The 17802-nt window shown below is 32.6% G+C and overlaps 1 protein-coding gene across 2 annotated transcripts in view; it reads left to right on the forward strand.

The window, feature by feature from the left end:
* The first annotated feature begins 13304 nt into the window (after positions 1–13304).
* The window catches only part of LOC114325837 (probable beta-hexosaminidase fdl), a 36306-nt gene continuing 31808 nt past the window's right edge, over positions 13305–17802 (forward strand). The window contains exon 1 of one of the 2 annotated variants that reach the window (XM_028273967.2): positions 13305–13791. In XM_028273967.2, coding sequence (XP_028129768.1) covers positions 13542–13791 — 250 coding nt within the window. In that variant the 5' untranslated portion in view covers positions 13305–13541. The remainder of the gene's footprint in view (positions 13792–17802) is intronic. The other variant, XM_028273968.2, reaches the window with a different exon arrangement.

The following is a 17802-nucleotide window of genomic DNA, read 5'->3' on the forward strand; positions in this document are numbered from 1 at the left end:
TCATTACGTCCATTCCTAATATAACATCTTCTTCGATGTCTGCAACTATGACAGTATGGACGAACTTTTCTGCTCCAATCCCCAATTGTATCTGGATTTCTCCGTGGATGTTGGCATTTTCACCTGTGGCAGTCCGCAGTCGCAACCTCGTTGGTCAGAGTTTCTTACGACTGTTTATAACTGACGGTCGTATAATGGTCCTGGTCGCTCCGGTATCCACCAACAATGTATAATTTTTACCATTTATTTCTCCATCTACATATACATTATCTTCACGACATTTAAAAGAAGCTATTAGTATTAGATGGTCTTTAGAGGAGTTCTGAGTCGAGGCTGCCCCCCTAGGGTCTGTGTGTTCTCTTATTTCCTGCTGGTGAGTTTCTTGATTTGCGTTCTTCCTTAAACTCCGTGCGTACCCCTTTTCACCACAATTGCAGCAATTCATGGTCTTTGTTTTCTTGTAGGAAATGCCCTTTATCATATTGACAATCTGGTCCAGTTTGTCTTCATCCTCTTCCTCTTTCACAGTCCTAACTTTACTGTACCCGCCAGAGGCCTGGGTAGCTGATTCGTATTCGAGGGCGGCAGACAAGACATCAACCAGCGTCTTGTGACGAGCTAATCGCAGTGTTCTTTGCATTTCATGATCACGAAGGCCATCAATGAATGTTTGAACAGCCAACTTTTCCATCATGTCTTCGGGAGCTGTTGGATATGCATATCGTGCCAACCTGGCAATATCGACCTCGTATTCTTGAAGAGCTTCATCTTTCTTTTGTCTTCGATTTTTAAACTGCGACTGATAGACATGCTCTAAATGTTCGTGTCCGTATCGCATATTCAGTCTCTTTTTAAGCTGCTCGAAGTCATCTGTCTCCTCTACGGCTATGGTCTGGAGGACATCCAAAGCGTCGCCTCGAAGAGCAATAGTGAGGTTTACAGCTTTTTCTTTTTCGGACCATCCGTTCGCTCTGGCCGCCGATTCGAACTGTTTCATGTAGTTGTTCCATGATGACTTTCCGTCGAAATTTGGCACCTTAACACGAGCATGACCTACACTCCCTTCAACTATCGACCGTGGCTCCAACTTGTATTTGGTTTCATCATCTTTAATATCTGTTAAGATGGGTTCCACCACTTTGTCCACTTTTTCCGTTTCCTCCAGTTTCTTTTCTATTTCCTTGATCTTTTCTTCAAAGGTAGATTTTATGGATGATATTTTGTCATCAAAATCGGAGGTAACTTTAGAGATGCTAGCAGAGATCTCGTTAGTCATCTTGCTTTCAAGGGATGAAATATCACCCGAAACTTTCGAAATGTCACTAGAAACTTTTTTTTCTAATGATGTAATGTCTCCGGAAACTTTGTTCTCCAACGATGTAATGTCTGTCGAAACTTTAGAAACATCGGAGGAAACTTTCGAAATCGACGAGATCACAGCAGCATGCTTGTCTTCAAACAAATAGGTTTCTGGATCTTGACCCTCTTCTTGAAGAGCGTTCTTTAGACGTTTGACTAGATCAGACTTTTTCCCAGTAGTGTCCATGTCTCTCTCTTCTAACTGGTTGCGGAGCTCCTTAACGATCAATTCAGTGATTTTCTTATGTTGTGAAGACATTGTCACACACTTTATTTATTACGATTTATATTTTATTTATTTTTAAAAGTTCCACACTCTATTTAAACCGAAAATTTACGTTTAATTTATGTATTTCAAGTATCCTCACTTCTGCACCATTTTGTTACGTTTTTAGGAAATATTACGCGAATTGACTTTTAATTATTATTAAATAAATAAAAGACTTACTTGAAATTGTTTATTTATAACACTTACAATTAACACTTATTTAACAACAATATCTAATTTATTTTACACTTTCTAACATTTAATTTATTTACAAATACGACTTATCTACTTTACAAATACATACATTTCAGCAACCCGATCAAACAATAAAACAATATATATCGCGTCGAATATATTAACTGACTGCCTGCTGCTTAAAAATCATCCGCTTATATAGATACGGCTCTGCTTCGAGAACAGTCAGGAAGGCCTGAGGCGGGTCCACGCCTATCATCGGGGAAACTTCTGGATTAGCGGAGACAATACTCGTCGATGACGTGTCGCTGTTGTTTGTTGACTACTAGGGGCAGGGCCGGCCTCAGTTAGAAATTCGTCACAATATCCATGAGTTGACCGGTTCGCGAATGCCTATTGCTATAAGTTTTTCTTTTAGACATACTGGATCAAGGCAGTCGAAAGCCCTCGAGAGATCAAAGAATATTCCAAAAGTGTACAAATTTTGATCTAGTTTTTCATGAATAACTTGAATTAAATCTACTGTAGCTGTTTCACATGATCGTCCTTGTCGAAATCCGTGTTGTTTACTACTAAGGATTCTTGTTTTAATTAGAAATGACGTAATTATATTATACACTACTTTTTCATAAGTTTTTGCGATAACGCTTAAAATAGATATGCCTCTGTAATTTGATAATAAGTTTCTTGGACCTTTCTTATAAACCGGAACTACTTTAGAAGTTTTTAAAATATCGGGGAATTTTCCGGTACTCACTGAATAATTAATTAATTCGGTTATAAAAGGAGCTAATTGTGATGAACATTCCTTTAGGAGTGAAACTGGCATGTCGTCAAATCCTGTAGACTTTTTGTTGTTAAAAGAAAAAGATAGATTTTGTGTTATTAAAGATCCACAAGTGAAACCTAAGAGCATCAGGTTACTAACTAGTCGCCTATGCAGATGATATAGCGATAGTAACAAAAACAAGAAAAATTATGAAAAAATTATTGATGGAAATTGAAGAAGGGGGAAAGAAGATGGGACTAAGAATTAATGAAAAGAAAACAAAACTAATCAGACTCGGAAAAGCAGAACAAAACAAAGAGATAAGGATAGGAAATAAAAAATTCGAGGAAGTACAAAAATTTAAATTCCTGGGCGTTATGATAAACAACAAAGAGGAAAGAAAAACGGAGATCGAAGAAAGAATAACTGCGACAAACTGTATATACCAAACAAATAGAAAACTACTAAAGAGTAAAATATTCCCCATACAAACCAAAATAAATATATTTTACTTATTTACTTAAGTTGTCCTCTTGTACCTTACGTTGTCGAGGTAAGTGGAGAAATCAGACGTCTCCATGCCTTTCGGTCAGTAGCTAGTCTTTCTGCTTCTCTCCACCCAATATTTCTTTTTGTGCAAGCCAAAAATAAATATATATAGTATAAAACAATAATAAGACCAATAACAATGCATGCAGCAGAAACGATGGCTATGATAAAAAAGAAGAAGAGAAATTAAGGATAATTGAACGAAAGATGATAAGGACAATACAATGTCCAGTAAGAATCGAAGAACAAGAGTATATAAGGAGAACTAATAAAGAAATTTTAGAAGAATTAAATGGAGTAGCTATAGTAAAGAAAATAAAAGTACAAATACCCAAATGGCTGGGTCATATATGGAGACAAGGACCAGAATCAATATCAAAAGCTATGATATTATGGCACCCAGGAGGAAAGAGGAGACGTGGTCGACCCAGATCGAAATGGTTAACTAAAGTAGAGGAAGACCTAAGAAAGCAATAGACCGGAAGAAATGGAGACATGTTAGTGAGCAAATACAATGATCATGGAGACTGATCCATCCCGTAAAATAGATTAATTTTTGAAGTTATTCTTCTTTAGGCGCGATTGAGAGTAAAATTTCATAAATAATATAATATTTCAAGATAGGTATGTATGTATAGCCTAATAAAATAAAAAAAAGTCAAAATGTAAATTCGTACAGGCTAAAACAAATTTTATATCAAAGTTTAGGTGGGTACAAAAGATATTTTTAAGAAAGTATCCAAATCATACCAGGGGATCATTGTTTAAAAAATTAAAATGGGGTCATTTTTGCAAAAAAAAAAATACTTTTTTAACTGCTGAGGTAATTCACTTATTAATGAAGGTCTATAAAATCTTTCACATAAGACTTACTAAATTAAATTTGACCCCCTATTTATTTAAATAATGGTATATAAAACTTTAAAAACAAATTTGCAAAAAATTATTTTTAGCGTTTTAAATAAGCACTATAAAATATCTTATTTTACAGACTAAGTTGCGCTATGTCATCAGTATTAAGTAAAAAAAAATTGGTCGAAAAATATTTAATATTTTTTGAGATATTGAATTTGTTTATTAAATGTTACTATATTTTAAATTGCAAAGACGCGGTTGTTGCCAAAGAAATATTCACCTGTTTAAGATGTCATTATTTTTATTTTTATGTATATTTTCCATAAATGTATTGATAAATTCAAATTTCAATTAAACTCCCCCCTAAAATGGCATTTGAAAATTATTCAAATTTGTTTATAATTTGTTTTTTTTTTATAACGTCGCGGGGATTAAGTATTTTGAAATGTCATTTCGATAATTGGGTTCCTGGAAATTTTTTACTAATTAAAAAATTTTTTTGTCGTTTTTCTTCTTTTTTTTTCTTGGAGTTACATTACTACGTGCCCTTTTAGGGTTAAATTTTATTAAGAATGTCGAATATCTGAGTTGTAGATTCTAGACCTAAAAATATTAAGATTTAACTAAAATCTCTTAAATAAAATGTGGCTACTTGTTGAGTTACAGGGTGTTTTATTTAAAAATATAAAAATTATTGTTACCAAGTACTTTAAAACTATTTGACGTATCCTTATCATACTTGGCAGAAAGTGTGGCTATTATACACCCTACTAAATTGTGATTAATAAACGTTTCTAGCTAGTGCCAGGGGCGTACGACAGGGGACAGTGAATGATTGACCCTTCCCAAATTCTACGCCACTGAGTGAATTACTATTTTAGCAAAATTTTTCGATTCTCCAATACTTTGTATGTAAATAACTTTATTGGTATTGATAAAGTCATCAGTTTAAGAGATATTGGAAGTTTAAAATGAATGAATGGATGAATCAAAATAACTATGCCGTTTCATTTTTAACGTCCAATATCTCGAAAACTAATGACTTAATCGTTACCAGTAAAAACTATATTATTTACATAAAAAATATTGGAGAATCGAAAAATTTCGCTAAAATAGTAATTCCCTCAGTGGCGTAGAATTTGGGAAGGGTCAACCATTAACTATCCCCTGTCGTACGCCTCTGGTAGTAGCTAGAAACTTTTGTTTATCACAATTTAGTACACTGTATGGTACACACACTTTCTGCTAAGTATGATAAGGATACGTCAAATAGTTTGAAAGTAATTGGTAAAAATAATTTTTAAATTTTTAAATAAAACACCCTGTAACTCAGTAAGTAGCCACATTTTATTTAAGTGATTTTAGACCAATCTTAATATTTTTATGTCTAGAATCTACAACTTAGAGATTCGACATTCTTAATGAAACTTAACCCTAAAAGGGCCCGTAATAACATAATTCCAAGAAAAAAAAAGAAGAGGAAAAAAAGACAAAAAAATTTGTTAGTTAGTGAAAAATTCCCAGAAACCCAATTATCGAAACGGCATTTCAAAATATTTAATCCACGCGACGTTATTAAAAAACCAACTTATATACAAATTTGAATAAATTTCAAATGCCATTTTAGTTTAATTGAAATTTGAATTTATCAGTACATCTGTCGAAAATTTACATAAATATAAAAATTATAAGATTTAATACAGGTGAATATTTCTTTGGCAACAACCGCGTTTTTGCAATAGAAAATAAAGTAACATTTAATAAACAAATTCAATATCTCAAAAAATATTAAATATTTTTGGACCAATTTTTTTCTGCTTAATACTGATAACATAGCGCAACTTAGTCTATAAAATAAGATATTTTATAGTGCTTATTTAAAACGCTAAAAATAATTTTTTGCAAATTTGTTTTTAAAGTTTTATATACCATTATTTAAATAAACAGGGGGTCAAATTTAATTTAGTAAGTCTTATGTGAAAGACTTACCCTTCAACTTTGCAGAAAAAAATCTCATAGACCTTCATTAGTAATTGAATGTCCTCAGCAGTTAAAAAAGTAATTTTTTTGTAAAAATGACCCCTTTTTAATTATTTAAACAATGATCCCCTTGTATGATTTGGATACTTTCTTGAAAATATCGTTTGTACCCACCTAAACTTTGATATAAAATTTGTTTCAACCTGTACGAATTTACATTTTGATTTACATGTAGTGTAATTTTATTATACTAGACTAGTATCTGTATCAGCGCAAATAAGTCATTAAAAGAATATATTAGTGTTTTTAGTAAATGTATTATTTATTATAATTTTTGGATTTGTCTTTCTCTGTAGTAAGATAATAAAATATTATGTATGTAGGTATAACATTTTTATATGTCTATTTGTCACCGTGTTGTGTAATTATATCCGAAACTTACGTGTCACTTAAAGATGCTCGGTGGCGTAGTTGGTAGAGCGTTGGGCCCATGATTGGACGGTTGCGAGTTCCAATCCTGGACGATTTATTTTTTTTTCATGTTTGGTTGTTTTAATAAAAAAATTTTGAAAGTGGTATATAAGAAAGTTAGTTTAATATTTAAATAAAATACAAATAACCTGTTAAGTATGTTTACTTCGTTGAAATTATATAATAGAAGAATAACTTCTTACGTGCGTACAAAGTACACACACATTCTTTTTTTTGCACAGACTTACTCAAAAAGAGGTCCTTATGACAAATCCACAGGGTGCTAGGCGGTGCCGCGGTCGGAAAATTGTTTAAACATTTTTTTTAAACAAATTCAAAAAATCAATTTTTTTACTTCGCACAATTTGTTTTTTAGATTCTTTGAGTCATTTTGAGCAAAAAGGTCTCCTGTGATTTTTCTCTAAAATTGATTGTTGTGGAGTTATATGCAATGTTGAATTATATGCGAAAACATATTGTTCCTAACTCATGCGGAAAGTGTCTATCCCGCACTCGACTGCTTGCCCGAACTCCGCTATCACGTCGTTCGGGTCAACGGCAGTCTCGTTCGGGAAAGTATTACTTTCCGCACTAGTTATAACTATAAAATAACTATTTCTTAACTAGTGCGAAAATTGACGTTGACCCGAACGACGCGATAGCGGAGTTCGGGGAAGCAGTCAAGTGGGGGAAGACACTTTTCGCATGAGTTAAAAACAATATTTTTTCTAGGGCCGTACGTTTGGAAAAAAGCCACAACAAATAGAGTTATATCAATTTTTATTTAGGAGTGAAAATACACAAACTAATCCTTTATCCTTTGACAAGGTTGTCAAAACCAAACGACCAAACTTTCAATATAGGTAATTGGTTACCATGACGACGATTCAAAACCACTGCTATTGTCTACTGATTTGACTTTCGAATATTATGCCAAAATAATTTTTTCTATGGATGCTATACAATGTGCAACTTCTCTCACTACTTACATACATTCAAAACGAACAATTTCCCACACAGTGAGAAAAGTCGGCCATTGCAGTGAGAAATATTTTTTCTCGCGGGTTCTCGCCGGTATTTCATACATATGATCGCCGTTTCCATGGTAACATGCACAATACAAACACAATTAATGTTGTCAAGTAAAATGTGTTGAAGAAAACTTACCAAGAAATATCTTTCAAAACCGTCGAAATATAATTGTTAATTAGAATTTTAAATAAATAACGTATATGAATTTTAAGATTATTAAATACAATAACAAACTTCTGCGCTCGTGAGAAATATGTATTTTTTCTCAGTTGTTGTACAATAGGTATACTATTTTTTTTTAGAATTTCCGCATCAATCATTAAAGGTTATATATACTAATTAAAAATTGCGTATTAAATTACAAGTAATAAATTACACATTACAAAATGAAACATATAACATAACTTAAATTTTGTGTAGTAAACGTATGTCCTTAAGGAATTTGATTGTATTTGATACATTACAGTTTAAAATATCTTTAAGTTTCTTTGCTTCTTCTGGTACGTTGTTGATTGCTCTTTCGTAGGAATAAAGAGGGCATTCAATCAATATATATTGAACAGGTATTGGACACTCACAATACGAACATTCAGGTGGTGGTTCTTCTGTTATGAGATGCTGGTGAGTTAACGCTGTATGCCCAATTTTTAGTCGGTTTATAATCACCTGTTGCCTTCTGTTTTCTGGAAATTGTAGTTTAGTGCCAATCCTGGTTTTAACGTTTTTAAGGTTAGCCTTATTAGAATTCCACATTTGTTGCCAATTTTTTACACAGTGCTGTTTAATTTTGAGCTGGATATCACTGAATGGAAATGTAGTCATTATTTCAGTTTGCTCGTCAGTAGCAGCTTTCTTTGCCAATTCATCTACATTTTCATTTCCTGCGATACTTGTGTGTGATGGTACCCAAAGAGATTTAACGTTTACGTGTCTGTTTTGTAGGTGATAAAGTGCTAGTTGTATTTGTTGCAGGATAGCATGTACTGGATATATTTGCCTTAAGCTCTGAAGAACAGATAAAGAGTCAGTAATGATAAGAAAGTTTGAGCTTGCATGACTCTTACATATTATGTCTAATGCCTTTAAAATGGCGATTGATTCTCCCGTGAAAATGCTGCAGAATTGAGGGATGCGAACTGCATATTCAGACTTTCCTAGAATAAAGGTCGCTGCATGTCCGCTTTCAGTTCTAGATGCATCAGTAAAAATCTTGTTATAGCCAGTGTATTCTGATATCCGTTCTTGATATAGTTTGTTAATGATTATGAGATTTGTGGTACTCTTTGGATAGGCCGCGAGGGATATATCAATAGTGGGAAAATTAATAGTCCAGGGAGGTATAGTTCGTTGTGTATATGTACTATTATTTCAACGAATTGTCGCGGTAATTTCATTAAAACATGGATGGACACAATAAGATACATTTGAAATAAAATTAGTAAATAATAGCTAAATATTAGCTTTTGCATGTATTATAATTATTTTAAGGCCATATTAAAAAGTATTTTACTTTCCCTCACTCCGTGCGGGAAAATTTACTTTCCAGCACGCCGTGCGGGAAAGTGCAACTCTCGGAAACAAAATGCGTGCTGGAAAGTGGCTGTACTAGCACGGCCGTAGAAAAATAACTATTTCAACGAAAACTTTTCGTTTGTAAATTCGCAAAGTATGTTCGTTCGTTCGTGCGTTGCCGCTCCTGTAATACTTAGACCTGATCTAGCGACGGATTCCTATGTAGTTTTGTCTTTTGATTCCAAATATGAAAACGGCATTTCGGTATCTCTAACCAGCTTCGAGATATCCGACCTCAAAGTCGACATTGTGACGTCACAATCCTTCTTCAAATATATTTGTTTTCGTTTGACGCAACTAAACGTCAACACAAAATTGAAACGTCAAATAAATAAATGTTATTTATTAATGTTAATGCAATGTTAAATGCCAGCTCACTATTTTTTTATTTGAGCTGTCTACCCAATGATATGTATTATGTACATTATATTTTATGTATACATTATATACAGGGTGTCGCTTAAGTTGCACACATATATTATTATGGGAAATTTTTTTATTTTTAATTTTACGAAAAAAAGTTATTTTTCAAAAAAGGTTCTGTATGGCCTAAAACCTAAGATTTAACCATTAGATATAAAATTTTATCTATATTATACGAGGTATGTCAAAAAATATGAATTTATTTAAAGAGTAAGGGAGCTTTATTTATTTCACAATATTGAAAACTGTTATTATGAAATGTTATTTGCAATAAAAAATTATATTCTAATATAGGTTTGTAATTACGTCCTTCTGATGAAAAACAATATTTAAAGATTTTTATTAAATTACGGATACCAACATCATTTTCACTTATTTTTCACATTTTCTTTTATTTTTAATTTGACGAAGAAAAGTTATTCTTCATAAAAAGCTCTTCATGGTCTAAGATCTAGGATGCAACCATCATATATCAAATTTTATCAATTTTGTACGAAGTGTGTCAAAAAATATGAATTTCGCTCAAGAGTAATGTACCTTCATAGTTCACAATATTTAAATTGGAATGATATAATTGCACATTAAAACATAGTTTTTTAAATTCTAAACAACTTTTCATAATAGCAATTTTTCATTTTATGAATTTAAATACGTAAATAAAGAAGGATTTCGTTATGATAACGCTCTCATTTTCAGCTTGTTTAAAATTTGTTGTAAAATTGTATGCAAAATTAATTAAATAATAATTATTCCGAAATTAAAACAAGTCGGCACGAATTAATAAATCAACAATTTGAAATAATTTCTATTTTTTGTGATTGTTTCATTATTGCATACTATCTGCATTTCACACATGCTACATCCAAAGTACAACGAACTTGCTCCTATGAGTGGGTTTACTCTAGTGAATGGGTTTACTCCCGTGAATGAGTCTTAGGTGAATTAACGAAGCACTTATAAGCCCAAAACCTAGGTATTTTGTGCAATAAGATGAATCGTCATGCAACTTTTTGCACTCGATTCGAGAAAGTGTCAGGAATTTTTGTGAACTAAATTGATCTCCGGGAAATGAAAATTGCATTTTGTGCATCAAAAAATTAATTTTCAAAGTACATCTCGAAGAGATGGAAAATTAAACATTTAGAACTCGGGAAGTATTAACGGGAATGAGTTAAATTTTTATATTACCAAATGTTGTATAAAGATAACATAAAATTAGAGTTTTAATCAATAAACGGTCAATAACAATAACGACAGCGGCCAGAAGCATATGACCAATGTTGATAAATTAACAAAATTATCCATGATGTATTATTTTTTATTTAAAACTACTTTTGAAAACTAATCATTTTTATTTTGACAAGATAGTAAACCATGGTATTTTGACTTACAAATTTTATTGTTTGCACGACATGCACACTTCTTTTTACAACCACCTTTGCATTGGCAACGCTTGAAACCTTGACTCCCTGACTCCCAAAAATGCTATTTTCGGCTGCAGCTTATCTGAGAGTTATTTCCTTCTCTTTTATTAAGTCAGTTATATTTTCCAATGAAATTGCATACTAAAACAGGCAACCAGGTACCTTGGAGACCATCGCTGACATGAAATTTGTGCTCAGCGACCCCCAAAACCCCGAGTTATGGTTATTGACTGATTTTGAATGATTATAACATAAGACTCCAGTTGACGATTTCCACCCTGGGCACCAGGTACCTCGGAGACTATCGCCGTATAGAAATTCTTGCTCGGCGACCTCCAAAACAGCCGAGTAATGGTTATTTTGAATGATTATAACATAAAACTCCAGGCGACGAGTTTCACCCTGTACACCAAGTACCTCGGAGACCATCGCCATCTATGAAATTCGTGTTCAATGACCCCCAAAACCTCCGAGTATAAAAATTGAACTCATTTCCGTTAATATTTCCCGAGTTCTAAATTTCTCATTTTCCATCTCTTCGAGATGCACATTGAAAAGCATTTTTCTTATGCCCAAAATGCAATTTTCATCTCCCGGAGATCAATTTAGTTCTTAAAATTTCCTGACACTCTCCTGAATCGAATGCAAAAAGTTGCGTGACGATTCATCTTACTGTACAAAATTCCTAGGTTGAAAGCTTCGTTGCGTCGCCTATGTAGGTACTCCCGTAATTGTGTTTACTCCCGTAAAGTACCCCGCACAAACCTTATGAAAATTAGGTCCCAGTGGATTTTGTTCATACGTTACGAAAATACTCTTTGAACCATCCTGATAAAAAGTTCTCATGGGCACAACTCAATCGTATGAAGGATTTTCAAGATATAGAGGCACAAACTCGGAAAATTATAAGATTTACTGAGTATTGAAATTCCTTGAGTTACTGGTTATCTGGCAACATGTAGAAATTTGGATTAAGGAAAAGGACTAGTAGTCTAGGATTTTTTCCTGGCTATCCAATGGCGACCTTTACTTTGACTTTGACCTTCAACGGATGTCTTCTTCTAGAGTTTCGAGGGTTTTTGGCATTAAATTCGCCAACACAGACATAGGAGCACCTCGTGCCTAAGACAGGTTATATTCTGGAGTTAAAAACCTAAAAGTAATCCATTTGATTTCTCCATTTAATTTCTCCGAAACTCCAGAAGATCACCTGTCTTAGGCACCAGATGCTCCTGTGTCTGTGCTGATCACGTATTCGTGTTCAGCAACCTCAAAAACCTACAACTAATCCGTTTGCACTATTGTAGTACCAAAGACCCTCGAAGCTCCAGGAGTCCTTTTCATTGATCTAGGAAACCAGGTGCTCCGGGAGTCAGTTCTGGTTGCATATTCGTGTTTAGCGACCTCAAAAAAACCCTCCAGTAATTCATTTGCATGAATTTAATGCCGAAAACCATCGAAACTCTAGAAGATGACGTCCCTTGCAGTGGCCCTGGCCACCACGTCCTCCGAAGGTCAAATCTGACGGCATATTCGTGTTTAGCGATTCCAAAAACACATGAGTAATCTGTTTATATCAATTTAATGCCAAAAACCCTCGAAACTCTAGAAATTGACGTCCGTTGAAGGTCAAGGTCAAAGTAAAGGTCGCCATTGGATAGCTAGGAAAAAATCCTATACTACTAGTACTTTTTCTTGATCCAAACTTCTACATGTTGCCAGATAAACAGTAACTCAAGGAAATGGAATACCCAGTAAATCTTATAATTTTCCGAGTTTGTGCCTCTATATCTTGAAAATCCTTCATACGATTGAGTTGTGCCCATGAGAACTTTTTATCAGGATGCTTCAAAGAGTATTTTCCCAAAGTATGAACGAAATCCACTGGCACCTAATTTCCATAAGGTTTGTGCGGGGTACTTTGTGTGAATAGGTTACTCCAGTGAATGTGTGTAGGAGTTTACCCCCGTGACAGTGTGCGAATGGCTTTACTCTCTTAGTGTCTCCTTCTAATTAAAAATTAGAGGGAGACACGATATAATAGGAGGAAGGTAGAAAAAATTAGAGGGAGATACGATAAACTAGGCTGATGTCAGAACTTTACAATAATTATCAATCTCATTTCAAATCATTTTTTATTACTTATGTGCAATTGTTGTAACGTTTTTCTTTGCCAGAAGGTCAAACTTTCAGGGCTAAACACATATTGATAGTCTCCTCCTTGGAATCAAGATTGCCACCCTGTATAAATTTATTGTTTACTGTGCAGGTTACACAACATGGAACGAATTAATTAAAAACATTGTTGTAGTGATTACCGTCATTAAGATAAACCTGGTGTTTTATTTAATTTTACCACTGCACTGTTGGATTTACCTTATCAATATCAAATTCGTATCTGAACTGATACACATGCGAATTATTATTGATACACATCAAATAAATTTTATAGACACAAACGATTAAAATGTTGCTTATTATAAAGTTGATTTAACCGTTTAATATTTATTTATTTATGGTGTATATTTTATTCTATCGTTAGAAACTTTTAAAATAAACCTCGTAGGAAAACAGAGATAAGAAACAATTCTAATAAGCTCGGTTTCGACATTACTAACATTAAGTTAGTTTTTTGGTTGATTTCATGTCAACGTTATCAAGAGAATATGAATTTTCTCGGGTTTCAAGTGGAGCCTTTGGAGTCGATGTTGGTGTTAGGCGCAGATCAAGACGAGAGGTCATCAAAATGACTGGGTTAATAAGTTTGATAGTGTTTGCTCTGGTTATTACTGTTGTGTATGGTGTACATTATTCGGAAAGTGATGGTCCCACATTCCGGTATTTTCAAAGAGTTGAATCTGCTAATGAAAATGACAAATATCAAAAGATATCCAGTAAGTTGCACTTTTATTAATTACGTTGTTATGTATAGCCACTTTTTATATATCCAGATTTAGCCACACGGCTCGCACTACCTCAAAGGGGACATCCACTCATCCCAGATACCTACGGTATCAAAAGGATTGAGCTCTGGTGGGACTTTTATTATGCCTTGTGGGATTATTGAGCCTTAAGTGACTTGTTACGTCGGGGTATCTCCCAAAATTTTTTACAGATCTTGAGTTTAAGAGTAGTATTGCTTTCTGCATGGATAGAGATGTTCATTAAGACCCAGCTGCTTTATGTGCTCTAAGAGGTTCTTGGGAATAACTCCAGTGGTAGACAGAATAATTAGGTATCGGCTGGCTTTTCATTCGCTATTGTATCCTTATTTGTATTTTTATACTAAAATCACAATAAAAATGCACTAGAAATAAACAAAACATGACACGTGGAATGTTATGAGGAGCACTCCCGAACCATGATTTACAATGTACAAATTTTGTATATCATGATTTGAGATTTACAATCCCAAGTACAGAGATCTATACTACAATCACAATAAAGATGCATTAGAAATAAACAAACCATGGCACGTCGAATGCTACGAGGAGCACTCCCGAACCATAATTTAAAATGTATAAATTTTCTAAATCATGATTTGCGATTTACAATATATATACATTGCAAATCATGATTTGAGAGTGCTCCTCGAACACTCAACGTGCCTTAGTTTGTTTATTTCTAGGTCATCTTTATTGTGATTGTACTATAATAGATCTCTGTAACATTAGCTATTGGCCAATGTTGTAAAAACATAACATAAAATTAGAGTTTTCATCAATAACCGGTCAATAACAATAACGACAGTGTCCAGAAGCATATGACCAATGTTGATAAATTAACAAAATTATCCATGATGTATTATTTTTTATTGAAAACTACCTTTGAAAACTAATTATTTTTATTTTGACAAGATAGCAAACCATGGTATTTTGAATTAAAAATTTTATTGTTTGCACGACATGCACACTAATTTTTACAACCACTTTTGCATTGGCAACGCTTGAAACCTTGACTCCCTGACTCTCAAAAATGCTATTTTCCGCTGCAGCTTATCTGAGAGTTATTTCCTTCTCTTTTATTAAGTCAGTTATATTTTCCAATGAAAATGCAAACTAAAACAGCCAACCAGGTACCTTGGAGACCATCGCCGACATGAAATTTGTGCTCAGCGACCCCCAAACCCCCCAAGTATGGTTATTGACTGATTTTGAATGATTATCAGGGCCGCCGCTGAGATGTTGGCCACCCTTGTGCAACTTAATATTTGCCGCCCCCCTTCCAACACTTTAGAAATATGTACATACTAGTATTTAAAGAAATGTGCAGAAGATGCATAACAATAATAAGTTGAAAATAGATAAATACTTGAACAATTTGAGTAATATCCATGGTCTAACGCCCATTATATGCATATTGTATATCCTAATTTAAACTTCCATTTAATTAAAATAAACCGTGAATAATATAACATAAATACATAAAGAAACTAAAAACAAACTTTTCTGGCTTCCGTTTCGGGAAAATTTTGACAATGTCTTTGTTTTTAATATCCAATGTCGCACACACTTCATGTTCGATAGATAACATTGCTAAAGCAGAAAGTCTATCTTGCTTCACTGAAAATCCCAAATAATTTTAAGTTTTGAAACGACCGCTCACCCTTAGCTACAGTAAAGGGTAGAGTTAGGAATATACGTACGATTATAGTGTTTGGAAATGTTGATATAATATTATTTCGTAAATGTATTCAAGAATATTACCAGGACGTTTTTCTGCGGTAACATATGGTTGAATAGCTTTAATTTCTTTATACAGTATGTCCCTGTAAGTTGTATCCATAGGGAAAACTTTTTTATTGTTAATTTTACGAAAAAAAGTGATTTTTCATAAAAAGCTCTGCATGGTCCAAAACCTAAGATTTAACAATCAAATATCAAATTTTTTGAATATTATACGAGGTATGTCAAAAAGTTTGAATTTCACTCAAGAGTAAGATAGCTTAATTTTCCACAATATTTAAAATTGCTATTATGAAAAGTTGTTTGGAATTAAAAACTATTCTCTAGTAGGCAATTACATCCAAAAATGTTTTTTGAAAAATTATGAATAACTAACATTATTTTCAGTTATTTCAATGCAGATAACTCTTTTATTATTAATTTTACGAAAAAAAGTGATTCCTAATAAAATGCAACCATCTTATATCAAATTTTATCAATTTTATACGAGGTATGTCAAAAAATATGAATTTCGCTCAAGATTAAAATACATACGTTTATTTTTCACAATATCGAAAATTGTTATTATGAAAAGTTATTTAGAATTAGAAACTATGTTTCAGGATGTAATTACATCCTTCTAATTAAAATATTCTTACCTATAAAGGTATTTTACTTTTGATCTAAATTAATCTTTTTTGACATACCTCGTATAAAATTGATAAAATTTGATATAAGATGGTTGCATTTTAGGTTTTAGGCCATCCAGAACTTTTTATTACGAATCACTTTTTTTCGCAAAAATTAATAATAAAAGAGTTATCAGAATTGAAATATGTACTGAAAATACAATATTTAAAATTGCTATTATGAAAAGTTGTTTGGAATTAAAAACTATTCTCTAGTAGGCAATTACATCCTTCTAATTGAAAAAAAATTTTTTTTTGAAAAATTATGAATAACTAACATTATTTTCAGTTATTTCAATGCAGATAACTCTTTTATTATTAATTTTACGAAAAAAAGTGATTCCTAATAAAATGCAACCATCTTATATCAAATTTTATCAATTTTATACGAGGTATGTCAAAAAATATGAATTTCGCTCAAGATTAAAACACGTTTATTTTTCACAATATCGAAAATTGTTATTATGAAAAGTTATTTAGAATTAGAAACTATGTTTCAGGATGTAATTACATCCTTCTAATTAAAATATTCTTACCTATAAAGGTATTTTACTTTTGATCTAAATTATTTTTTTTTGACATACCTCGTATGAAATTGATAAAATTTGATATAAGATGTTTGCATTTTAGGTTTTAGGCCATCCAGAACTTTTTATTACGAATCACTTTTTTTCGCAAAAATTAATAATAAAAGAGTTATCAGAATTGAAATATGTACTGAAAATACTGTTAGTTATCTATAATTTTCAAAAAAAAATTTCAATTAGAAGGACGTAATTGCATATTAGAATATAGTTTTTAATTCCAAACAACTTTTCATAATAGCAATTTTCAATATTGTGAAAAATAAAACTACTTTACTCTTGAGTGAAATTCAAACTTTTTCACATACCTCGTATAATATTCAAAAAATTTAATATTTGATGATTAAATCTTAGGTTTTGGACCATGCAGAGCTTTTTATGAAGAATCACTTTTTTTCGTAAAATTAATAATAAAAATGTTTTCCATATGGATACAACTTACAGGGACATACTTTATAAATCGGTTGCACTAATGTCAGTCTCCGAGCTGTTTATGTCTGTAAGGGCTTTATACACTTTCTCACAATTGAATATGTTTATCCATTGAATTTCCAAATTCATATCCCTTTTGTTATCATTTTGCAATTCTTCTAAAGCATATATTTTACTTATCTGGGTTTTTAATGGTGCGATTACATTGATCAGATTCTCCCATCGCATGTTCAACAATGATTTTAATGTCCACTTTGGAAGGTGCTTTAATAAAATTTTCCTTCAAATATTCGAAGAAGAAAAAAATACATATAGTTTCTGTACCTACAGTATTAAAAAATTCCACGCACTCAAAACCTAATTTTACTGAATCATTCACCACCAGATTTGAACTATGTGCGGAAAAGGGAATAAAAAATGATCGAGGATATTTTTCCCGAGGATTTTCTGCAATCCAATGTGTCTACCATGCATATTGGCTCCATTATCGTAACCCTGTCCACACATATTATCTATAATATTTATATTTAATTCTT

The sequence above is a fragment of the Diabrotica virgifera genome, chromosome 4 (genome assembly GCF_917563875.1).
Source record: "Diabrotica virgifera virgifera chromosome 4, PGI_DIABVI_V3a".
In the NCBI taxonomy this organism is placed as follows: domain Eukaryota; kingdom Metazoa; phylum Arthropoda; class Insecta; order Coleoptera; family Chrysomelidae; genus Diabrotica; species Diabrotica virgifera.